Below are 26766 nucleotides of genomic sequence, written 5' to 3' on the forward strand. Positions count from 1 at the left end.
AAGAGATTACAGTCTCATGAGGCTTCAGCGTCTTGGCTCAGACCAGAGTGATGATGAGAAAAGATTGCATAAGGGGTTTGTGTGTGTGTATACTTGTTTTTTTTACCTCTTTAGGACCTTTTCAAGGATAAACACTGATCTTGTCAGAACCAGTAGACCTTTTGGGGACCAAAGCCCGGTCCTAACAGGGAAAAACGTCATTTCTGATTTCCGGGTTTTTGTGTCAGTGTTAAGAGTCAAGGGTTAAGTTTGGAGGAAATTATTAGTCTATGTATTGTGACCAAAGTAAATATGTGTGTCTTTTTAAATGACGTGTGTATGTGCGCACCACTGCAGGGAGTTTGTATTTGTTTATCTCAGTGTCCACTCGTTCTTGGCGTTGCACCATTGTGTGCTGTCGATAAGGCGGTGCTGCTTCGTGTGTTTGGTTTTGTTTGGGTGGAGTGTGTGTTACAGCTTTGTCTCATTTTTGCTCCATACTGGAATTTGTCTGTTGTTTTTTTAAATGTCCTTGACCTCTGTTGCCCTCTCTGTGCTCCCCTTCCTGTTTCAGCCCTCAGCCCCCGCAACCGAAGACCCCTGAGGTGCCATGGTCGGAGACGGACTCCGCAGTCTACCACCTGACCGATGAGTCCTTTGACATCTTCCTGGAGGAACATCCCGCCGCCCTGATCATGTTCTACGCCCCTTGTGAGTAATATAGAGAGCTTAAAGTTTAAAAATGAATATCAAAATTAGTCACAGCCCAAATAACGTAGTTCAATTTCTTGTTTAGTCCAACCAGCAGCCCAAAACCAAGAAGATATTCACATAACAATTACGTAAAACAACACAAAAGTAGCCATTTAAGAAAAAAACTGAAACAAGCCATACTTTTTAGTTAATCAACAATCCTCCCAGTACAAAAATAATAGAGTAGTCCCATCGACAACTTTAGTTTGGGTCGACTTCAGGACATTAACCACTAAGACTGTGCTCCTTGCTCAATATGTTTGCTGTCAACAAATCCCATGAAAAAAACTGTGATTGTATTCGTCTGCATCAGTACTTCAGACTCCTCTGCATTGTTGGTGGAACTCAGCCTTGAACTCATTAGTTCCCACTGAAGAAGTAAATCTTCTCTTTAAAAAGAAACATAACTTCTTAGTAGGATCAATTCATTTATCATTAGTTTAGGTATTTCCATGGTAGGTTGAGAAATATTATAGAATATTGCCAGCCTTGTGCTTTAACAACCCACTTTTCAGGAATAAATTGATAGTCCTCAGAAAGAGAAAATGGTTTCAGTTGTAAAATATGTGCACCAGCGTGTCGGAAGAGCTTCACATTCCTTCCTGCTGTGTAAAACATTCTCTCGCACATTCGCAGTAATCTAGACACGCAAATAACATCTCTGTTTCGTTCATGCACACCATAACTCTCAGCTGGAGAAAGCAACTGAAGAAAGAGATGGCGACGAGGTAATGTTGTGGAAATTTTGACAAGAAATGGGAGGAAAATGTCTGCCGTGGTAAAAGCCTTTTAGATAGCTGGGACTTTTGGACCAATTGCAGGAAGTTGAGCCAGCATTAAACTATAGAAGGAGGTTTTTAGTCTTTGCCTCTGACAATATAATATATTGCTGGACTGTGGAAAACCCTAAGGACAAGCTGTGTGCAGTCACTTTAGATTCTTGTATCACTCACTCACTCTTGAGTCCATTGTCACAAAGAACACTGACCCATCACCATATGGTTCACATCAGCATGGCTGACATTTTATGTGTTTTCTCGCCCAGTCCCGCTGTTGTTACGAAGAACTTGTAAACATGCCAGATTCTGTAAGTGGGTTTGATTGTTTATTCCTGCTCCAGATTGTTTTGCTCTGGTCCAGCTGTCCTGCGTGAGGGAACTTTCCAAAGGAGAGTTTGCAAATGCGACCTAACTGCAACTGTAAAATCATGAAAATAGATTTACTCCATTTAGAAATACCCTCTGAGTGCAACAGCTACACGACACAATCTGAATTGAATTGCAACCAATGTTTGGACCTTTCACTTTTTTATTTTTCTCCGTCTAACTCTTAACTTCTGACCTCACCTCCCCCTCGTCCTCCTCTCCTGCTCTTTATGCTCATCTCAGTCTCCACAATATAAAAATAAATGAATAAGTAAACAGAATGCCCTTTCACCGAGCTTTCACCCCAATGATTCCTTGTTTTAAAAATTTCATTACATACTTTGCTGCAGAGCTTTCGTACCTGCAGGTTGCCTGGAGCATTACACTCCACCCTGAGGGTAAAGACTCCAGTGGCCGAAATGATATAAACACATCCTTAACACTCACTCACTGCAGAGGCACATGCTACCTCCACTCATTACAATGCACCACCTAAAACTCTAAAATATTTATTTCAAACTTAACTTCTGCCAGTTGGCTGGAAAAGAAACTGTCACAATGTGGAATGTCTGTAAATACGATCCATTGAACTGGGAAAGCCAAGTTACATAATTGTGTTTATGAGATCAGCCTGTTTGGAATGTAAAAACAACCATTGCACAAGACGTACAAACCAGGATCGAGAGAAATGTTGCATGCAAGCCCTTGGATCAGCTTTTGGTCGATAAGTAGCTCCAGTGCCTAACTGTGTGTCACTGCGTTCTCACTTACAGCTCCTCGGGGTAAAAAAGTTCAGAGTTGCAGAGCATGTTTTGAAAGCAAGTTCAGGAAAACATTTTCCAAATGTCTTAATGCCACTTGGCCTATTGATCACAAGTATAATTGCCACAAAAATGACCTGCTTTAAGCCATTTAGTTACATCAGATGTGTGTTAATGTTTTACTTCAGTGCATAGCTGAGCTCTGATGCTTTAGCCTACAGTGTATGAAATGCATTAAATTTAGGTTTATTAGTATTTCCAATGAAATCTTTAGGCAAAGGAAAGAATAAAAATATTAAACAAATAAACTTAGAAGAAAAGTTCTTTAAAAATAGGTGTTTCATAGTTTATTTTTCAGTATTAGGTTTATATTAAACCAGCCATCCTGCTTTAAAACTGCCATGAGTTCTCATACTCTCACTTTTAGATCACTATTAAGTATTAGCCGACACCACATCTTATCGAGCAAACTGGCAGAGATGATTTTACCGTCATTAGTTGATGTGTAGTTATTAGTTACCTATGTCAGAAATGTCGTGTATAGAAAATTGTCTGTAGTTCAATGTGGTGTCACAGCTTCACAGGCGCTCGTCCTGCATGTTGACTCACCCTGGGGACAGCAGCCAGTCACCCACGCTCCTCAAATCAAGGGCAGTCAGCTGAAACAGGCTGCGTCAAGTCTTTTCAGCTTGTACACACACACACACATCTGTACACTCTTGACACATATCGAACGCATCTTTCTCATAATGACACAAACATTTATTGCACACAATTACACTGCATATCCCTGTCTGTCTCTCTCTCTCTCACACACAGACACACAAACACAAATGCCCAGCCTTGCTGCTTCAATGCAGTTTCTTAATGGCCCTGCTGTCAGAGTGAGATTAATGGTCTCCCAACCACCACCATCAGCTTGCATTTCTGTCCACCTCTCAGCATGGCCATTCTCAACGTACTCCGAACAGCACTCAGTGGGGGTTATTTACGCACAAACCTACGGTGGCACAACCAGCAACTGAACGCTGTTGCCAGACTCCCACAGCTAAACGAAACGCTCTTTCCTGCAGATGTGGCTGAAAATGTTTGATCCCTAAATGTTTGGGTTTTTAGGGATTTTAACATCCCTCCTGACTCTCCACTCAGCGAGTAGCCACTGACTCAGTTCACAGCTGCAGTGGCCGCAGAGAAAATGACCTCACTACAACCTAAAGGCTCAAGGCTTGGTAGTTTTTAGCCAACGTCAGTTTTTATAACAGCTACAGCGTTTTGTGGCCAGTTTGGTCGTTCTCCTCACTCTGATCTTTTCTCCCCTACACTCGGGCTGAATCAGCAAAATTTGAGTGTGTTTTAACACGCACGCACGCACGCACGCACGCACGCACGCACGCACGCACGCACACACGCACGCACGCACACACACACACACACACACACACACACACACACACACACACACACACACACACACACACACACACACACACACACACACACACTGACCATGCCCCTCATGCAGCACTTGCTCTGAATGCGTAACCAGGCTGATGCAGAGCACAGGACACACATTTGGTTTTCTCTCTTACTCATCACTTTGAAGGGTCAGACAAAGTCCTTTTAGTCACTCGGCATCTCTGTTCAGCCTCAACACAATCTACATGATCACACACCACAATGGTTCAGTTGAAAGAGAAGCAGCTTCTATTTTTTTCCACGAGCCATATCACACTTGATTTATAGCCTGCGCCAGCGCTGCATTATGTATTGAAGAAAGGAATTCCTGAACTGTTATGACAAGGGCAATTTACCATGTTTGGAAATGTACCAAGTTTGTTTCATGCGTCTGTGCACAGCAACACTGTGAGAGTACACACACACACACTCACACTGATCAAACAACCTATTTATTACATCTTAAGACAAAACATCCTGTACATTGTGTTAGACCAATACCGTGTTATGTGTTTGAAAGTCATTTTAGATCCAAAAATAAAATGTTTGCCAGTTTGCTTATGCTATATTAAACACACATCAACACCAAACATGGAGTTTATCCATGATGCTCAGAGCAAACACATGCACACACTTACATTACGTCCTCTAGATAATAGAGATATACAGAAGAACAACATCAGTAATCTTGTCCCTTTCTCCTAGATAAAAGAACAGAGAGGTAAATAGTTTGGCTGATTGTGAAGTTTGGAGACGCTGACATTTCTTTGAATATTGATCTATACATTGCCAAATCATGATATAGGAAACACAAAAACATTTCAATGAATTTGAGATGATTCATTCATTCGACAGGGTATTTTATGTAGGAATAATTAACAGGATTTAATCATTAATTGCAAAATGGAAGCATGTGTCTGCAATTTTTTTAAAAGAAAATTAGGTTTGATTAATTTACGTTTACATTCTGACGATTTGAAATCTGTTTAATTTTTCTGTTTGGATTTCCATCATTTCTGTAACCAAACAAAACTTGATCAAACATTTTTTCTGTCAAATAGAACAAGTTGCAAAGGATTTTGTTTTGCTGTCTTGTGCCAATGTAATGTTGAGACTTCACCTCAACTTTTACATTGATCTCCTGCTCTGCTTTTACATGAGATGATGAAATATGTCTTTTGTGTTAAACTGTTACAGTCCTCTACACTACTTACATGTTGTGGTTTCATGTAAATCTCACTTTTTTTATGGTTTTTGTTAAGTATTTTATTTAAAACCAAATAATTTTCAAACGACCAAAGTGACTACATTTCGTTTTGGACTAACTCCTCCATCAGCAGCATGACTTTCAATCTCCTCTACACTTGTTATTGCCGTGCTTGGCTCTGATGTTAATACATGAAACCCAATAAATTGTTTATGTCTTGCTGTGAGATGGTACAAATTACATTGGTTTTACCATGAACAATATGATAAAGCACACCACTAGTCATGATATTGATTTCAGTCATATTGCCAAGCTCTGTTTCCCCTCTAACTGCCTTTATCCTCCTCTTGCTCTTGTTCTTCCTCCGCTGCAGTCATCACTCACTTTACACCCAGGCTTATCCAACATGCTTTCACAGACACAAACACACACACACCCATGCCCGAGAGTTTAAAATGTAGTAAGCAATCAGACATGAATTAACTCTCCTGGGGAACATGAGAGACTCTTGTCATCTCATTTACAGTTCCAGTCTCAGCGTGGCGGCAGTAAACCCCCCCCACCCCCGCTAAACGAGGGTGAAGCAGCACGACACCAGAGAACTGCAGCCGTTGATGAATTAATTCAGAACGACAGCTCCATGGATGTTATGTTGTGCAAAGATCGCAACGATTTAAAGATGATCTTAGTGTTGTTTTTTTGCAAATCATTTCTTCATATATACAGTTGCTATTTCTCTTAGTCTGAGAGGTGATTCACTAATCTACCTTATTTGCTCTCACTGATGACTGTTTTTGAAAGCAGGCTGATATCATTGGTTCATATTATTAGTACTATTATATTATTGTGTGAATAAAAACTGCAGCAGATAAATGTTGTAGACCGTAAACCCTATTTTTTATCTACACTGAAAAAAGAAAATTGTTGGAGTTGAGATGGGCGATAAAACAATATTAATAATTCTCACAACATAAATTTCATCAATGGCAGTTTATGAAGTCTTTTTTGTAGTTTTTTTTTTAAGTTGGGAAACAATTTTCCTTTTTGGGAATTTTAGGTTTTTGATTTCTAATTTTTATGTATAATGAATTCAGTTTACAGTTTTGAATGTATATGAAGGCTACTAAACGGACATTTTATATCTGTTTCTCTACAGATAACCTGGCAGATACACTATTTTGAATTTTTTTTTACTCTTAAATAGCCGTATTGTTATCATTCTCAGGAGTCTGTCATCAGTCGGCCTCATGTGTGTTTTGACTCTCCAGGGTGTGGCCACTGCAAGAAGATGAAGCCAGAATATGATGAAGCCGCTGAAATACTCAACAAGGGAGCAAATGTAAGTTAATAACATGTCCTTGGGGGTTTATGTGTTTGTGCAGCATTCACGTCTACTGGCCAGTGTGTTTTGTCCATTTCTCACATCTCACACTCTGATGAACAAACAGATCTACGTGGGTGTAGAGGTGCCTCATTAACAGATCATAATAATCCCTCCTCTTGGCCGGAAGGCTTCTGGCCGGTGCATGTAACCCTACGGTCAGCCTGAACGACAGCCTGGCTCTCAATGTGTTTCTGATTAGGCGGGTGTGTTCCTCGTCTCCCCTCTCCACCATTATGTCCTCTGTGGTAATCTAACACTCCCCAGCCAGGGGCAGGGCCTGTAAAACTCCAGCCTGGTGACTGTTGCAATTATCTCATCCATAACAGTCCCCCCGGCCAGACACTTGGATCTTCTCCTTGTGGCTCTCTGCCCAGCACTGGAGGTCAATGGAAAAGCCTGGCCGTTATCTAATATAGATGGACCGGAGCCTCTCTCACCCTGAGCTCTTAAGACCCAACGCATCATTTATTTTTCTCCTTCTTGCTCCTCTGCTAGTGTTTTTTAATGCAGCACTTTTACATACAGATAATGCTTTGCTTGCTCATTTTCAAAGGTTGAACTTTCTAAAGTGGGAGGTGTTAATTGGTGTTGTGTAAAGATTTAGTCTAAGGGACCTTGATGGGTCTAATTGGACATTTTAACTTCCACTTGACTTTCTGTTTGCTATTGTTTTTTTCTTCATAGAGCCCGGGTGCGTTAGCAGCCGTAGACACCACTGTGAGCAAGGCTGTGGGGGATCGCTTCAAGATCTCCGGTTTCCCAACTGTGAAGTATTTCCAGAAAGGTGAGGAGAAGTACACGCTGCCGCATCTCCGAAGCAAAGACAAGATCATCGAGTTCATGCACAAGTGAGTCACACACTTATCAGGCAACACACTCGCATCTTTACTTCTGTCTGTAAACTGCAAAGTTATCACATTTAGAAACAAACTCAAACTCATTTACAGTGCAGATACGAAGGCCGTAGTTTTATATTTTAGCTTCACTCTAGTTTGTCTGTGATTAGCTGCCACATGTAATATATTTGTCTTTGGAAAAGGTCATTGTGAAAAGAAATGGAGTGAGGATGACATCATTACAGCTGTGGAAATTACAGACTCCATAAAGACAAAGTCTGCGGCCAGAGGTCACCAGACATTATTTTATATAACACTGACGTCTCACTCACTGAGTATTATATCACAACTACTACTGGGAACAGGTCTGTTGTGTATGTTACGTATGCCTACTCAGTATCTATATTTATGATACTGTTACCACCTACAGTAAATGTAAAGCAGTGTTTGTCATACTTAATAAATACTGCTTTGCTGTGTTTCATGTCTCTAGTCCCCAAGCTCCACCTCCACCAGAGCAGTCTTGGGAGGATAAGCCCTCCAGCGTTAGCCATCTCGGATCAGAGGATTTCCGGGAGGCGCTGAAGAAGAAAAAACATGCTCTGGTCATGTTCTACGCCCCCTGTAAGAGCTTAATTCATTACATCTACTTAACACAACTGTTAATTAACCTTTCAAAAGTCAGAAATCACTCCTGTACGGCTCCTGCATAAGTGGCACTAGGTGGATTCATTTCATTTCTTGGCTATTCTGATCAAAATATCTTGTGTGTGTTGAGTTGCTGCAACCAAGTGTTATCACAGCATTTCTCTTGGTGCGATCATATCCTGGTTTTAAACCAGTGTGAATACGTAACTCTGCGCTTCCTGCCAAGCTCCTCATCACACGGTATATAAACTCCACCTAAACCATGGGGAGAAGGAGGAATGATTCACATCACTGAGAATAGATCTGTAAAAAAAAAAGGAAAACATGAAACTCTGGAAAACCCTGGAAAAAAAGCACAAGTATTACATTTATGCACTAAACCAATGCCTTCCTAGCCAGCCTGCCAGCTAGTTTATTAACATTTAGGAGGAAATGCAAGTTTACCGATTAGTAACTTGAAAATGGCGAGTACTCGTGGCGTTTACACATGTTTACTTTGAACAAGTAAATTTTTACTTTTGCTAGTTTGGACCTAAATTAAATTTCATTAAAAAAGGTGTTAAAAAGACAGTTCCATGAGGAACAATATTGACATTTAAAGCTCCATTAAACATTTAGTAGTTATAATTAATCACATGACTATAAGTAAAATTGACTTTATGATTGTGAGTTTAGCCTTTTTTAGCTCATTGTTTTTGATTTTACTTGACCCAGATATTTTTCTATAAGAAAGCTAAATATACTTACTTTCACCAGTTGGACATAAGGTGAATCTAAATGAATTATAAACAAACTGAAAAGAGTCCTCATACGTCAGTTGTTTATTTCCAGCTTGGGGTGAAGTTTTGGTGCTTTTCAGTATCAAAAAATCCACAAGCAAAAGATTCAGTCATCTGCTCTCCGAGGACATTTGACATCAACTCAAACTTTGGATTTAGAAAAGTGTGTGGCACCAACTAATTGAGCTGTTTCTCTTTTAAATGAGACTTCCATAAAGACAGAGGTGAGTCTCTGTCATTGAACTCATCTTTGAAAAGATTACCCGGTGTTATGACACTCTACATCCGAGTTCTCAAACAAAACACATGCAGAAGGAATACAGAGCAGCCGACCTGCTTATATATCAACACACACACACACACACACACCTTTGTCCCAGTTTTTTTGCCCTTGTGTCTGATGAGGGCTTCAAAGCCAGACAGGGCACAGTGGCCAGGCCGCTGCCTCCATCAGGCCCTTTTGGTTCGCCCTTCTACAAAGAAACGCTCCAGATGCACATCAGGCAGCGGCAGACTGTCGCCCCTCCACTCCGCCTACTCCATCTGCACCCTGCTCTCTGCTGTCTCACTGTTTCAGAGAGGGATCTATGCATCTAATAGAGCATTTGATAAGTCACAGCTGCTTGCTAAGATATCGAGGCTGGAGATGCTTCAGACAGAACTGAGGTGGGGGTTATTAACTTTTAGCCTCAAATCAGCATAATTGAAATTAAATTGAAACTAAATGCTTTCATATCTTCTCCTTCCTGAAAGGACTCATGCAATTATATGTTGTTTGTCCCTTTTGTATAAATTTGGGATTGAATTGATTTGCTAAATAATTAATTTGCTGTCATCTGTAAACTGTAACCCTCTTTTCTCAGTGTGTAGCGTGCTCCAGCTCTTCTGGGCAGTGGGCAATAACGGTCTCAACTTCTCCTTATGCACAGCTCTATATTCTTTTTTCGTCTTTATTTAATCCACACCAACACGGCAAACAGTACGTAGTTCCCAACTCACTCTATCGGGGGTTCACAGTCACCTTTCTTTCCCACCGTAGCGGGAGGCTCAATTCACCTTCATACCTGTCCCCCTGTAAACAATGGCAGGTAGGAACTAATCTAAGACATGCAGCTGCACTTTAATAATTATTTCAATTGTATATTTTCACATGTATTATTTAAGTGCTATAAATGATCATGAAAGAATTATGTTTTTAAAGTTAACTTAATTCTGCCAGTACACAATAATGCTGTGGAATTATTCCTATTGAAATATATCATTTCTGAGTACACATCTCAATAAGGAACATGAGTTTGGCATATTGGCATATAAAACATGAAACCAGAAGAATTGAGGCTGTTACAACAGTAGATTAAAGCATACGGGTATGAATGACACGATCAACCTTCATATATGATTATAAGATTTGGGTGTCCACATATTGTTGGATATGTATTGTAGGTTAGAGGAGATAGATGTTAAATTAGCCCACATCTTTTGTATGTATGACCATTGGAAAACTTCAATGATGGCTTCATTGGCTTGTGAGAAATAAAGATGCTCCATTATAAAAGATTCAAGCAGTAATGCGCACATCAATTTTAAAATACAGTTTGTGTCTGAATTGTTATTATCTGCTGATTGACTTGTCATTTCATCCCAATCCTGCACAATCGAAGCTTATTTCCAATCACCCACTGACTATCTGCCTATTTCCTTTTGGAGAATCTGGTTCCCAGCACAAGCGGTGATTTTAGGTTTTTAACCTTTCCAGCAGAAGAGTTCAATTGCTGACAGCGTTCAGTTTGATTGTAATAAATAGAAGAGCCGGGCACTTGACAGAAGAGCAAGACAAGCGAACGGCCTCAAATACCAACAGAGAGTCAAAGGAAAACAATGTTGCAACCGCAACATCACTCTGCTTGATTGCAAGTGCCGTCCAACAACACATCGTTCTGTCCTCAGTAAGCTGTAGCTAGAATCTGAAAGTCTTCCCCCACAGATTAATAGTTACCTGCTACAACCTGCTGCCTGTAAACATGATTTAGCTGCGGTACCTAGAGGTGTGTTTGTGTAAGTATTGACATACTGTAAACTGATGGCTGCTGGAGCAGAGGGAACTCCTGGGAGGTTGTGTTTATGGCAGCAATAAAGAGATTTACAGTCTCATAATATATGAGCGAACCATCTCTAATGTGGCGTAAACCTCTCAATAACTTCAGGATTGTGACAGCAGCACGTGCTTTATGAACATGTTTCAGACTAAGTAAATGATGGATTAAAGTGAATTCATTTGCATCTGTAAATGTGTGCCTTTTAGTAGCATCGTGTTCGTCACAACGGTGCTGTGGTGCTGTTGAGGATGTGAAGCCGGATGGCGTGGTGTAAAAGTGTCACTGTGATCTTTAACAATGTCCCATCTGTGTGTTCTCCTCTCGCAGGGTGTCCACATTGTAAAAGCGCTGTCCCCCACTTCACCACAGCGGCGGAGCTCTTCAAAGAGGATCGGAAGGTTAGTGCTGCTTTTGCACATTCAGCTGATTACATTCATTTACACCATTGACGGCACCCTGAAAATGAAGCCATCTTCATCGCCTCCTAGTGGCTGGCTGCATTATACATCATAAACTCCATGTTAGTGATGGGACATGAATCAAACAAAAAAAGGTCACATCAGATATATATTTTTCTCAGAGATCGTTTGTCATTTCTGTAGTTCCTATGACACTGATGCATGTTTATGTGGCCATGTTTCTAATAAGTTTGGATTAAATTTGTCAACTGATGGTATAGAAACGGGGTCAGATGTCGTGATTGGGCATGTGTATCGACAGGATCTTGATACCACACCCCCATCCCCCGATCAGTACTATTGCATTTAGCTCCAATGAACTTAAGAACTGATCAAACGCTGCATAAAACTTGATTCACAGGGGAAAAATAGATCTAAATCTTCTCACAGAACACGATAAGAGAAGGCAAACAAGCATATTTCCACACTCTAGACCTCAGAGTGACAAGGCCGCACTCTTTTGATTCTTTATGTAGTGCTGTCAAATGTGAACTGGATTTCAATGCTCAAAAGTGATGACTCTTTGATAATCCATTAACGTTTGTACTGTGCGCTCAGGCCTTTTTGACAGCTCAATAGGTGTCAGAGAAGAGTTTCATAAAATAAACTGGTAATCTGAAATTAGCATGAAGGCCCTGCAGCCTCATTGCACTCACTGACTTAGATCTTAGGATAACTGTGGTGTTCTGAAAACTCAAAGAAAAGTAGTTTTCTCTCCATCTGACTGATTCATTAAAACTTGGCAAAGAAAAAAACCTGGCACACTCCGGGCTCTGGGGTTATTGGAGGTTCACGCAGTCACAACAGGACACACTCATCCTCACCCTCCATCATCTCTACTCCCTCTTATTCCTTTTCCCTCATGACTCGTCCCAACACCCTCCCACTCCTGCTCTCCACTTTTAATGCCCTCTGACTGCAGGGCTCAATATTTCTGTGTGACTCACATACTCTCGCACACACACACACTTCATGTTAACCGCACATAGTTCTAATAGTGCTCAGGCCATCTTGCTCTTTCATTTGTTTGGAATTTTTCAAAATCAATGTCAGATGGTATAAAACAGTGACGTGTCCTCAACAACTTAGTCATCCGTCTTTCTGAAGCAATCCGTTGCAACATTTCTCGATTGCAATAAACCTCCAAAGATGAATTAGAAATGTTTTGAGTATTGCACTTCAGCTACAACTCTTGAAACCCGTTCCTTGATTCTTAGAGTAAACAATGAAATACGTCACTGCACAATCTGCCTTCAAATTACACAGTATCCTTCACAATACAACACATATGTTGGTTATTGATTAATCCAGTTGGAAAACTAGACTGTAATAAACAAATATAAGCTTTTACATATCGTCAATGGAGCTATGATTGAAGCTACCGTTAAAGAGATACTTTACACTGAGATGTGGTTTTAGCTCCAAACTAAATATTGACTGTTCTATGATAAAATACATTAATGCTGGTCTTAATATCACGTTTATTACCAAATTCATAAAACATTTATAATTTTTTTTTAAATGTAATGTAATTTATTTATATATAATTATGTATGTATGTATGTATGTATGTATGTATGTATGAAAAAGAAAAATCTGGCTTTTCTAGATAGCCATGTCTAAGCCCTGCCTCCCAGCACGGTGTATTTTGTATTTTTCACGGTATAATAAAAGTATTTTAAACGGAAATGTCTAGATCAGTCAGAAATGTAATTTGTTTTTGTATGGGTGGCACTGTGACCACTGCCTCTAAACAAGAAGGTTCCCGGTTCGAATCCCATCTCGGGATGAGGTACATTCTCTGTAGGTGTGAATGTGGTGGTTTAGTGACTGTACGACCCTGCAATACGCTATCCAGGGTGTACCCCGCAGTGCACCTGCAGCTGGCATTGGCTCCAGCGAACCACACATGACCTTTAAAGGATAAGTGATAGATAATGGATGGATGTTGTTTTTTGAGAACCAGTATCTAGCGACCTAGGTCAAATCCAAAGAGGCTCCCAAACAGATGAACCCTCATCTGTGAAGTTTGTGTAACTGCAGAAGTTTCAGGTCTCTTACCTCTCGTCCTCCCTCCTGTGGCCAGTGAAGGTGAGAAGTTGTTTGAACAGGAGTAAATCTGAAGGCTCGGCATGTGTTTACTTGGCAATCCTCTCTATTTATAAAGCCAAGCCCCAGTGTATTGTACCAGGCTGGTGTTAATCACAGTCTATTAGCCGCCCCTGCCTCATTTACCAAAGACAAACACAAGCTTAGCTGCGGCTTTGAAGACACAAACAATTAAAACTCCACATTCTGTGCTGTATGTCAGTGGGGGAGCTGTGCACCGGGTTTTGTTCGGAGCTGTTTGTCTTTTTCCCAGATTCTAATCAATAGCAGCATTAAAGGTACACATTGGAACTGCTCGTTTCTTCAAGCTGTCTGCTGCCACAGCAATGAGCCATTTAATACTCAGCATGGAGTCTCTACCCTTTAACCCTTGTAGTTTGTACAGGATGCAGCCACACAGTGCACATTTAGATACTCAATTAAATGGAAGTTCACTGGGACACTGTCTCTTCCTGGAAAACAATGACTGTGGAGATTTACTGTTGATCTTATCATGCATGCTGAAGACCTTCTCCAGTCGAGTTTCCTGAGACAATGTCAGTTCAAAAAGTCGTCTGGCTGAGCTGGATAACTTCCTGTTAGCGCTGCACAGACATGAATGGGATTAATTGAAACTAAAACAGCTTTTCTAGACTGTCCAAATGTTTTTCTATCTGATGTAATGGGAAAATTCCCAATTTTATTGGCCATTCTACAGTTACTCCTTTTCCATTGATTGTGTATTGGGGGAAAAAAGCTTTTTGGGCTGGTGTGCACCATGATGAAATCAGAAGTTCTAGTGACCTGGTTTGGCCGCTGTGGGACAATCATTTCACAGCCCAGCACCGTTTCCTGGGGCTTGACGGGGCTGTGCATTTGGGTGACCGTCCCACCAATCGTGTCACACTACTCCACTGATCAACAGGGGGCAATAAAAGGCCAAGCTATGCTGCAGGGCAGCAGCAGACACAGGGAAGAAGGAATATACAAGCTAGACCTCACTTTTTACAATTAGAGTAGGCATAAACAAAAGCTTTATTAAATATTAATTCAGGTTAATCACAACTAGTGATATAACAATATACTCACCACTTTCTTTGATTCGATAGCAAACAAGTCGGTCAGCCCAAGACCCTGAGCAGGAATAAATGCAAACTGGTTTTACATACATTTCAAGTCAACTTAATTTTAAGAGAAAATAAAGGTGAAGAGTCAAATTATTACCAAAACCTATGAAACAATTTCTGTCTTTTGAAAGTCTATCTGAGTTCCCTGCTGTCAATACTACATATGTTTTTGAACATAAAAGAGCTCATATGGCAGCTTCATCTGTATTATAATACAGGAACAAATAAATGAAATGAGGAAGTGAGTTTGTTACTCTATGCTTCTCTGCTCAAAATAACAGATACTGGTAAAGTACAGGAGCTTAATTGTGAGAACAGAGCATGTTGTCATTATGTTTGATTAACTCGCTGCTCTTCAGTTCGACACAGGACTTGAGACCAACTCAACTGCTAATGTGCTGCTCCTCAGAAATGTTCCCACTGGAACAATGTCAGGATGTGAGGTCCCCTGTCACCTGACAATGGATCGATAATGGAACTGGCTGCGGACTTTGAAGAGCAGCGTCTCTACGACTTCATTTTGTTCTGTCAATTCACAGCTACTCTGATTGATCACACAGGGCTGAGCAGTCGGATGGAGTCTGTACTTAAATTATGTCCCTTGTTGGTGCTGCTGCTGCCTAAAGTACTGTCTGTATATCTCAGTGTCGTAACTCAGGGGTCGTCAAATGTAAAAAGACATTTGTTCCCATTGTAAACAGTATCTTGGTGAACTGCCCAGCTCCGGGAAGAGTAGAGTGATTTGACACTGTGTTGTCAGCTAAATTTTTGTCGACTATTTAGCTTTTTTAAACATCAAACATCTCAAACCTGCTGAATAAACACAGCTTGCAGCGAAATCGTTTTGTTGGGGAGCACTCAGACACCTAGTGTAAGCACTTGATTAACAGACTGTCCCTTTATTGTCTCTGCATTGCCCCCTTCCATGTAGTAGTTTTTTTCCTTGTCCCCCCTTTGTGTTCAAAGATGTCTTTGCTGCTGATGCAGAGAAGCCACCACTCAACAGCAGTGCACTCATCTAACAGTTGGCGCTTATGCAGATTCTCAATATTTGAGTATTTTTATTTGCATAGGAAACAAAACAAGAGCCACTTGTATTTTGTAATGAGGACATGAGGTTTTGAGAGGCACTTCATTGTAGGAGGTGCAGAGAAGTGTCTAATGTGTTTTCCTTCCGCAGAAGATCTGTCATTTCCTCATTCAGCATGAGCAAGCAGATGGACCGGGAATGATTATTCGATGTTGACAGGTTCAATGCTCCGGCATTCAGCACCCTGAGAGAGGGGGACATATCAGCTGTCCAAAGGGACACGCAGAGTGAGCCATGTATCAGTGAAGCGGCATTCACGCCTTATTGGGCGACTTGTCAGTAATCGATGCAACAGCCTCACAACATAAATCTCCTTTGTTGTTTTTATGCAGGAGTGACTGTTGTGCGGAATCTTTTTCTCCAACTCCCTCTCTGAATGGCTTAACTAAAGAGGAATGCTCCACTTATTCCAATGCCTCCACCCCAGTTATAGCCATAGCTGGAATTATTTAATTCTTGTCGTGTTTTGAAGGTGGTAGTTGGCTGATTTTGTAATTGTCTTCATGTGGCTGTTGAAATTTATGTCGGAGTCCAAGATTTCTGGCCTGCTAACCTCCGCTGAGAGGGTTATGTTAGAACTTAATTGGTGCAGATCTTGATCCCTGTCTGTTTTTCAACATTTTCCTTGATTTCTCTGAGAATAATTTATGGATCTTGATTAAACCTATCAGGCATATTGAGGGGACTGATATTTATGAGTGTGTGGTCCAAATATAAACCTGGATATAGTGAATTTAAATGTGGTTCAATAAAGGGAATTTGGGGCTTTGACCGAGGGATGTGCTCTAATAGTTCATAGATTTTAATGTCATGGATTCAAGGTGAGCACTGACTTTATTATTCTTCTTTGGTGCCAAAAACAATCATTTCAAATGTCCCACTTGTTCAATGCTATTACTCAGCAAAGGTAAAAGGACTATACACCTTTATGGAGAGTTGTGTGTCATCTGCCTATTTATGGTGAGAGATGTGAGAATTTCCATAATCTGAACAAGGGGGAACATGTGCTGTAGATGTGAGATGGAAAAACCTGGAGAACGGACACCTGGGGAACCTCATCTGTGGTTTCTCACATTCCCTATTACCAATTTACACTCACAAAGTAGTAGCCTATCTTACACTGAGATACTGTGACACCTAAGCTGCGATTTTTATGCATCACTGCTCAGACGTCTTTACAAACTTTTAACAAGAGCCTGCAGTGCTCTCATCAGTGCTGTGTTGTGGGTGATATCCAGACTAAAAAGCATTAAAGAAATTGCTTTGCATCAAGAGACTTTTTCATGGTTTTTCCTAAAAAGGGTTGCTTTGATATGGTCCTATAGTTATTTATTACTGAAGCATCCAGGCTGTATTTTTTTACAAAAGAGGTTTAATAACCTGCAGTCCTCAGTGGCCCATGGAAAAAAGCCTGACTGAAAAAAACTATATCTGTATTATCTGATGCTATGTGGTTAAAGCATCCTTTAAAAGATCCCTGAGAGGTCTAGACCGGTCTCACTGGGAGGCACAGGAGACAGCCATTGGCCGAGATGAGGTTACAGACTTTGTCTTATCCTTAGAATTGTATTTATAAAAAAGATGGTCATTGTACGATTTTGTGGATAACAGTTCAGACAGGGCTAATGCTGCAGGGTGAATTAAGTGAACCACTGTTAGTTTTATAACATTAGAGAAAAAAGGCCAGCCTAGACCTTTTAAGCTCCATGTTATATCCAACATCTCACTTTATAAATCTCATAATGAGGCTGGAGTTGGGTTTTTCTCCCCGTGTTCAGCCTGTCTACATCTTTTACCTGCATTTCTCAAACAGGCTTTTTCGTACCAGAGAGATCTTTGCTCTTCATGATGGGTCATAGCATACATAACAATTCTAACTCTAGAAGTGAGAGTGTCTACAGGACCGATGACAGGAACTGAACGCAGAGCTGGTGTTGGTGAATAATGAACTGGATGAACTGATTAGAGTTTGTTGGTCACTGTGACCTCACGTCTGTCCATTTCTCCTGAAGGCAATAATATATCAGCAACAGCCCGGAGCGCATTTCATTACATCTGGCGTCCACTTGAACTCCAGAATGAAATGATAAAAAATTGGTGCTCAGCGGTCAAAGGTCAAGGTCACAGCCACATCACAAAACACATTTTTCAAGGAGTCATGAATAAGTTATGAGAAGGATTTACGCAAATGTCTGAGGGGATAAAAACATTTCATATCATATTGAAAAGGTTAAAGGTCAACTTCACTGTGACACAATATTTTTCTGAAAAAACACTGGTCCTTATTCAAAGTGATGCGTTCGGAACAGAAGGGGAAAGTGTGACCACGTTACCTGATCGGTGGAAGAACACCACTGCAAGACTTGTTTTGTAGAGATTTGTAAAGAGTGAGTGTGTGTAAGTCCTTGTTGTAAATGCCCATTTAAAGTGGATAAATATTGACTTTTTTATTTCACACTCTTCTAACATCCTGTTTGTGCTTTTTATAGTATTGATCTGCGATTATAATAAAGTTTATTTGCTTTAAAAAAATAAAGCGAGTGCTTAGGAAATACAAAAACAATAACTAACTTGAACACAAACAATAAAAATACCGGGTGGGAATTAAAATCATTTTATAGAATAATAAAACAGGGACATATAATGACAGAATGTGAGCCAAAGCATAAATAGACTTGACTCATGAACTTACATCTGTTTTTATTCAGGGGAAATAACTGCAGCGATCTTTAAAACACACAAATACACGTTTTCATTGGGTAACTTCTCTTCTGCTGGATAGTATGTTGACATGCTGAACATAGAAGACATATAGTTTTACTGATAAATCTTACAAATGTCCAGCACTTTCTTATATTATCCTTTATTCATTCATTCTTCTTCACTGTTATCTCTTCCTCAGATTGTATACGCTGCTGTGGACTGTACAAAGGGACAGAACCACGAGCTCTGTAAGCAGGAAGGCGTGGAGGGTTACCCAACATTCAGTCACTACAACTACGGCAAGTTCGTGGACAAGTACAATGGAGATCGTGGGGTAAGTTGTACCAAACATCTCTCCTGCTCTCATGTTTACTTTCATTCTCACTAATGATTTCACTCTCTGTGTAAACCCACACAATTTGGCTAGAATTTCAATTTCTTCTCCTTGTTTTGGATGAAATTCATTGATCATTAAAAAGAGGGTGGATGTCTTCAGTGGACGGAGTTATTATGTTAACAGCTATTTATAGCAACAGCTGATCTCTCTATTAGCACTGGTTTCCAGCCAAACTACTCACTTATGTCCAGTCGGCTACTTTATTATATTGGTTTTAGCCAAAAATGGTCTAATTAACAAAGACGTCAATGTAGAACTGATGACATGTCCAATGTTTTATATTGTCAGTTTTTTGCTGCTGATAATGATGATTCTTGATTTTAAATGTCTGACCTATCAGTAATTCCCTTTAAATGTAAATAAAGCTCTTCACAGACTTTGTAAGAAGAATTCTTCTTTACAATCATTCACAACAGACAATAATTAGAAATCACAGGTAACCCTTTCAAAACATACAACAAATAATATTAGTATATATGATATTAGAACATGCCAGAGTCACCAAACAAAAACTGTCACAACCAAATTAGGTCTTTTTTAAGTCCCTGTTCTTCTTTCACACTCGAGGCTCATCCTGACCTTTGGCAGCAGAGAATAATGCAGCTAGAATATTTTGGAGCTAAGAGAATTGACCTTCAACTTGACAACAACATTTAGATTCTGTGTTTACTTCTCTTATCTCAATACTGTCAGGACAAGCTCAGATAATGTTTGACTCATTTGTATAAGTTTAGAAGAAGCATTTCAAGACTTACAAATGACTTTAAGTTCTGTGACGATCAGTGAAACTTTGTGCACTCAGCAACTGTTCCTCTGTCCACAGGAGGCAGGCTTCATAGGTTTCATGCGCAGCCTCAGAGGACGGGACCAGGCTGTCAAGAGGAAGGAGGACCTCTGAGGGTGGTGCTCAGCGAGGGGGCGTTGCACTGCACAGTTTGTCACTGCACTGGGACCTTTGACCCCGGCGAGGGCCCTATCCGCACTGACGTGGGAGACTTGATGACCTCAGCGAAAGGCTATTTTTTATACCAACAGAGTACCTTCAGTCAGACCAACCACTTTTCTTTTTCATGGATATTCTGATGGGCAGAAAATACACGGACAGAATTAAAAGAGATTTCATGTATTTGCCCAAAACACTGTGACTGCATATGTGAAAAGCTACACCCTATACAGTATCTATGCAATACTGACCCCTGCTTAGCCCTGTGTGGGGGGTCTGAAACTGAATGACACCATTAATTAAAGATGGAGGTGTCTCTCCACAGGGGTCCAAATCCAGTTCCATCGTCCCTGCTCTGTTGATAATCAGCATGCGTCTCCTCTATAGACAAACACCTGTTCCAATATTTTTCTACAGTTTCTTCATGTCTCAAGCCCAAGACCATCCAGAGTATTGCTTTTTCATCAGTTAGAAGATAACTGCGTTCAACACTAACATCTAAAAGAAGTGCGGCTGCAGATGATCAGGGACTGAAGCCATGTGAGGGGGTGAAATTACTACCAAAGGGTTAATATTCTGAATGGTTCCCAACTTTCATGATTAGTTTCACTTCAAGGTCCTTTTTTCTCTGCTCTAAACTGTGGCCTTACGGATCTAAAAAGATAAAAACAATAGCTCGAATTGCAGAAATATGAAATGATAAGTGGAAGGGAATCAGAGGCCTGGTGCCGTCGTTATTCAAGAACATGAAATGCCAAATATTACTGCACATTACCCTCCATAGTTTCATGCTTTATACATTTTCATTTCGAGTTTACAACATTCAGCACTAAAGTGACATTTAACATCTTGCAGCTCTTGTGTTGTTAATTCAAAATGGGTTTTCATCAAGGTTTTAACAAAGGCCGAACCACAGTAGTGATAAAATGTCCAAAACTTAAATCATCCCTCTGTGTGTTTAAGTAAACACCCAGTATCTTACAATCCACTATGCATTCACACATCGTTCAGGGAGACGCTGGAATACTGTAAGCCTCTGGTTTACATTTTGGGCATTCAGGGTTTTTGTTTAAGTTTATTGTTTCCCTACATCGGTGAACTGAACGATACAGAGGAGCCAAGAGTGAAAAAATACCACTGTGGCCATTTTTTTGTATCTCGATCTGCACCTGCCTGCCACACCTTGGTCTCGCTCGTCTTCAGTTAGCTTGGATCAGCGCTCTCCCATTCCTCCCCTCACATTTCAATGGATGTGAGGGGAGACTTCACAGAAACATCCAAGGAGTAATTAAGTATTAATCAACTGAAGTCTCCAGACCCCTCCAGCTTCTCCCAGCATCATCGATTCAGAGTCATTATTACCTCTGAAGTAATTTTTTTAATGCGCTGTGTTTTCAACTCCCATGCTTTGGCCACTATAAATATTTAAAGGCTTATCTGTAGCTGGACTTGTGTTTCATTATTCAAGACTTTGGTTTCTTTCATTATGAATATGGTTCTCAGGGATCGCGAAACACAATTAAAGGGAACTAGTTTGTTTGTAATTATGCATTCCAGCAGAATAATTTGGAGCCCTTAGGTCACCAAATGAAATATCGTTCGTATCCCAAGAAGAACATAAAATCCTGAATTATCCTTTTTCTGTGCTGTATCAGAATATCATGTTTTGAATAAGACTTGTCAGTAGACGTTACTGAACCATTTCTCGTCGGACACATCTCGTGATTCTTAATGGACTCATTCCAAGTGAAACTGTCTCAAATGTTCTGGCTGGCACCAAACACCTGTTTGTGTTTAGTGTTCAATGTGACTTTAATCACTTTGTGGTGTATCGAGAGCTTTTTGGAAGAGTTCTTTACACAGATCCGTGTTGACATATCGATGTGATTACGTGTTCATTCTCCTCGTGAGGAGAAACAATTACCTATGATAACGTTGTCCCTTTGTTTTCTTTAGAAACCTTCACGGTGAAATCACTCGTTTGTTGAATAATAGAACAACCACCTCTGTCTTATCCCAAAGGAATCTGTGTTGTGTGGGAATCTGTCACACTTGCCAAGAAGTCATTGTTGCCTTTGTTGACTTTTCTGTGCCCAGCAATATGTACAGTTTTGCCCCTTGCAGTAAGGACCTTGCGAAATAAAATAAAACAAGAACATTTCCAGAAAAGAAAATCACTTGTTTTTATACATTTTAAAGGTGAAAATGGTTGCAATTCTTTAATCTTAGTGATGAGCCTCGAGCATATCCATCAATATTTGTGCTATTTTGCATAATGACACTAAAAACATAGTTAGAACTCAAGGAGAAAAACACACAATATAATGTATTCACTAAGACACACTGATGAATGTGCCGAGTGTGAGAACATGTTTGAATTTCTTTTTAAAACACTACAGCAGCGGCAGGTGCAGGCTCCACTGTTGCCACAATGGAATAAATTTAAATCGACCTTGTCAGGTGGCTGCATTGATGGATCGTCCTGGTGAAAGCAGTTTTTTTGTTGCCGTTTATTTTGACATTTTTCTCAGTTCTGCATCTCAGAAGGGAAACAAATGGAGCATGAGCAGCACTCAGCAGATCTGACACTGATGGCTTTATTATGAGAAATGGCTGGAAAATGGCACGGGGCCTAAAAGTGACCCCACTCATGATGTCAGTGGGAGCCCACGGCCTGAGCTTCAAACATGTCAAACACTATCAGGGAAAAATGCTTTTATGGTCAAGGTCCTGAGAAAGCTGCGTAGATTCTTGTATATACAGTCTATGGTGGAGCCACATCATCCACCTGAAAGGCTCGGTCTAAGCTCTGGAGTGACTTTGAGACTTTTTTAAGTTTGTGTTCATTTATTGAGGGGTCATGTGGGTGTGCTCAGATAAAGTGCGGTTGTTGGGATGCATGCCGTGTTGAGCCGGGCTGATTAATGCCTGTGAGCAGGGGCAGAAATACCCTCTCAATCCCAATTTCACTTCAGGGGATTTTCAAAGAGGCAGGAGATTTTTCATGCCTGCGAGTTTGCTTCATCGCCTCTTTGTGGGTTTTTTACGGAGGGGAGGGAGAAGCAGTTTTAACCTGTGGAAAATGAGCGTAAGAAATGGAGGGCCGTTAACACAAAGTCAAGGTCTGCTCCCATTCAAGTATCCTTAACAGGAGCCATTTCCCCTTTATAGAAGATTGTGTTTGGGGCTGATCACAGTTTTATCTCTGTAATGTTTCTGTGTGTCCTCTGCCTCACTTCTGCTTAAGTTCATTTTTAATATGATTCCGAACATGACCCTTCTTTTTAGATGCACTGTTAAAAAGCAGTCACCTGCTGTTGACTTGTTTTTTATCTTCACTGTTCAAGCTTTAGTTCCTTCGTTTTACTATAATTTTTTAAACCGTTCGATATGCTCACACTGGGACAAATTGGACCAAACAGCAGAACAATGAAATAAAGCGGCCCCTGAGTGTCTGCTTGAGAGAGATAAAGATTTTCTTTAGCTCATTTCTCACGAGGCTGTAATCAAAATGATTTGCATTCTCTGTTGTGAGATCACGGTTTTCACTTTCCATGGAAATCGATGGAGCCGTTAGTCAACACTGAGAAGAGGGGCGGCATTTTCATGAAATATTGGGATCCGTCAATTATGATTTATTAAATCAATAAGATCTGTACCATGAAAATGTCAAATCCTGATTGACCAGTGAAACCATCAAAAGTGTAGTAAAGATTGTGCTTCCTCTGTATATGTGCAGCCAGCTGCCCCCTGCACACAACTTCAATTCACATGAGTATTAGCTGTAGGCTACAGCTAATTCGATCAATACATTTACTGTCAATTATTTATGATCAATATCTGACCCTCGTGCTATAGATGCTGAATCAGATCCTAACTGTCATTTTGCATCACCACTCTCCCATCACTGACTCCACCTTCCAAGAGACCAGTGAGTGAAATCAATCTTTAAAAGAAATATATTTTAAAGTCATTATTTCTATGAAAGAAAGAACAACACAGTTTGATCTTCAATTTAATGAGGAAACATCCTGTAATACTGCAATAGTAAGTTTTATGTTTTTAATTACCTTTTTGTTCTGAGAAATATTCCATTATTGATTTAAAAGAATTAAAACGACACACTTGCTGCAGGACACATTAGCAAAAGTCATAATTTAAAACAGCACTTCAATAAATACAACTGAATTGTAGAATGACCTCGGTGCTGAAATCTAAAAAGAAGAGTGGGATGAAGTGTGGCTCAATTTATCCAGTTATCTTACCATTAATAAAGCAAAGGAACAATTTCAGATAAATCCCAGACTGCGTGCAGTATTACCCCAGTGAGACGCAACAGACTGAACCCAGGACAAATAAAGTTATGTAATAAGATTTAAGAAGGTACATATACTTCCACTGTTTATTATACACATTTACATATCCTTAAACAAATCTATGAAGTAATTTGTCGTGTATGTGTGTGTGTGCGCTCTTGTACAACTATCTTTGTGAGGACCAGTTTGAGTTTACAACCAACGGAGTGAGGACATTTTGGGAAAGTGAGGACCTTTGGGCCTGTCCTCACTTCTTGACCCATCTTTAATGGACTGTTTGGGGGTGAAGACTTGGTTTTAGGGTTAGGATTAGAATTAGGTTTAGGTTAGGTTAATGGTAAGGGTTAGGATTAGGCACTTAGTTTGGATGGTTAGGGTTAAGGTAATGGGCTAGGGCAGGTGTCTTCAACGTTTTTCAGGCCAAGGACCCTCAAACTGATGGAGAGATGGAGCAGGGACCCCCTACTATATATATTGTATAAAATTGTGTTTTATATTAAACTGGGCCTAGTGCCATGTATAAACATAGCTACCCTGTTATTGTGCATTCAATACTAAGCTATTCAAATAATACACAGGTTCATATATTCATGTTTGTATTATTGTGCGTCGCTGAATGTGTGCATTGCTGACTGAAAGATAACGTCTTCTGCCTCCATTTATCCGTTCGCTACAATATGTTGGTTTCATGTTAATGTGTATTTAAAGATATTTGAATTTGTGGAAAAAAAAATTAAAATAAAAAATAAATAAAAAAGTCTAATCAACCAAAAGTCCATGGACCCCCTGTTGAAGACCTCTGGGCTAGGGAATGCATTATGCCAATGAGTGTCCTCATTAAGACAGCTGTACAAACGTGTGTGTGTGTGTGTGTACAAAATACAACACATGGGGGAATTTTCACTAAACTTGGTTGGAATAATACTTGGGAGTGAAAGTAATCCATTACCTTTTTGATCCAATCATTCATCATCATGTAATATGAATGACATCATAATGAAGTGAAGTTGTTACAGTGAAACAAAGGTTTCTCAGCATCACCTGACTGCAGGGTATAATGTGTGTGCCGGTAATATGCATTACCCTTCCAAAACTTTCATTGCAACTTTCATTATACTGAATGAATGAATGAATTCTTACCCAAGAGAGTAGAACAATACATTTCATGAATTTCAGGTAAATGTCAAACTCCTGCAGTTGAACCGGGACATTGTTCTGAAGGTGTGTTTTTTTGATATGTCAAGGTTCTCAAGAGTTGCTGGGCTCAAAGTTGAAATGTGTAATGATGACATCCCGGGAAAGAGGAAATCGGCGCTGATGCATTTGAATGCTGATGTGTTTGCACATCTGTTTAGACGGTGTCACTGTGAATGACGACACTGCCTTCCTCACACATGACACTTTCTGCATTGAACACTTGCCTGAGACTTGTGGCTATTCATCAACTAGTCAGCAGCAGCAGACATCCATCATCCGCTCTCCCTGTGTGTCTGTCTCCCTCTCTCACACCATGAGGGGACTGAGGGGGTCCCTCCAGGCTGACACATTGCCACAGCTCTGGGGAGATTGCACAGGTATGTGTGAGGGATGAGGCCAATAAGTGTGTCTGTATTGTTTTCATTTCCTCCAGCCACAGTTTGTGTATTTCGTCCATATTGTAACAGGAAATGTATGAAAATAGGAGAAAATGCTGATGCCAGTGAATGGCTCATTTCAGAGGACTAACGCTCGGCTGGCATTGGGAACACATTAATTTTTCACGTTATTTTAATTTCTGTGTTTTTCTCAGCATCAGATGGTTGGAGTACAACTAATTTGTTACTGGCTTTGGTGGGAAACTGGAATAAGAAATAAAAATGGGGTGAATAATGAAACAGTATCTATCACAGTTAATGGGCTCATGAATATTTACAGACTCGGAGTTGGGGAGAAAATAGTGAATATTATAGTAACTTTTTTACTGTCGACCAACATCGACTGTAAATGATAGTTCTTTGATAGCATTTTTGCTTCAATGTACAGTATTATCTACATATATTATCACCCGGCAACATTTATTTATTTAAAAAAAGATTTAGTGTTTTAAGTTGTCCTCTCCCTCTTTCCACCTTTTACCCTAAGATATTGCGTAACTTTGTTTTAAGTTACACAAGTGCTACAGGATGTCCTAATGATAAAGTTCAAAATAATGTCAATGTCAACTTTATTTATAGCACATTTAAAACAACTTGGTTGATCAAAGTGCTTTACAAAGTAAAAGGTATAACAAGAAAGCTCGCAATATATCATAACACTAATGATAATAAAATAAGATCTGCTGGGATAATAATGTTCTCAACTAGAAAAGAAGTCCGAAGAGGAGAGATGTGTCTTTAACAATGATTAAAGTGTGCAAGAGAACAACACAAATTACGCCAATAACAAACTTACTGTGTTGTTATTAAAATTAGAGACAAAATAGCAACTTAATTAAACGAAATACATTACAAGGAATAAAAACTGGGTACTGGAAAATACAGTAAAAGCTACATATTTGAGACATTTAATTTTAAAAAGCAATTTGTTCACATTTTTTGTACTGATATCTTGAGATTATAGGGA

At 40.0% G+C, this 26766-nt stretch overlaps 1 protein-coding gene across 1 annotated transcript in view; it reads left to right on the forward strand.

Annotated features, from left to right (window-relative positions):
• Positions 1-22023, forward strand: part of pdia5 (protein disulfide isomerase family A, member 5) — a 52694-nt gene extending 30671 nt beyond the window's left edge. Inside the window, exons 11-17 of the mRNA XM_035175080.2 lie at positions 554-690; positions 6569-6639; positions 7369-7532; positions 8014-8144; positions 11371-11441; positions 18709-18843; positions 19730-22023. Of these exons, the coding sequence (XP_035030971.2) occupies positions 554-690; positions 6569-6639; positions 7369-7532; positions 8014-8144; positions 11371-11441; positions 18709-18843; positions 19730-19804 (784 nt within the window). The 3' untranslated portion in view covers positions 19805-22023. The remainder of the gene's footprint in view (positions 1-553; positions 691-6568; positions 6640-7368; positions 7533-8013; positions 8145-11370; positions 11442-18708; positions 18844-19729) is intronic.
• Positions 22024-26766: the final 4743 nt, after the last annotated feature.

The sequence above is a fragment of the Hippoglossus stenolepis genome, chromosome 13 (genome assembly GCF_022539355.2).
Source record: "Hippoglossus stenolepis isolate QCI-W04-F060 chromosome 13, HSTE1.2, whole genome shotgun sequence".
Classification (NCBI taxonomy): Eukaryota; Metazoa; Chordata; class Actinopteri; order Pleuronectiformes; family Pleuronectidae; genus Hippoglossus; species Hippoglossus stenolepis.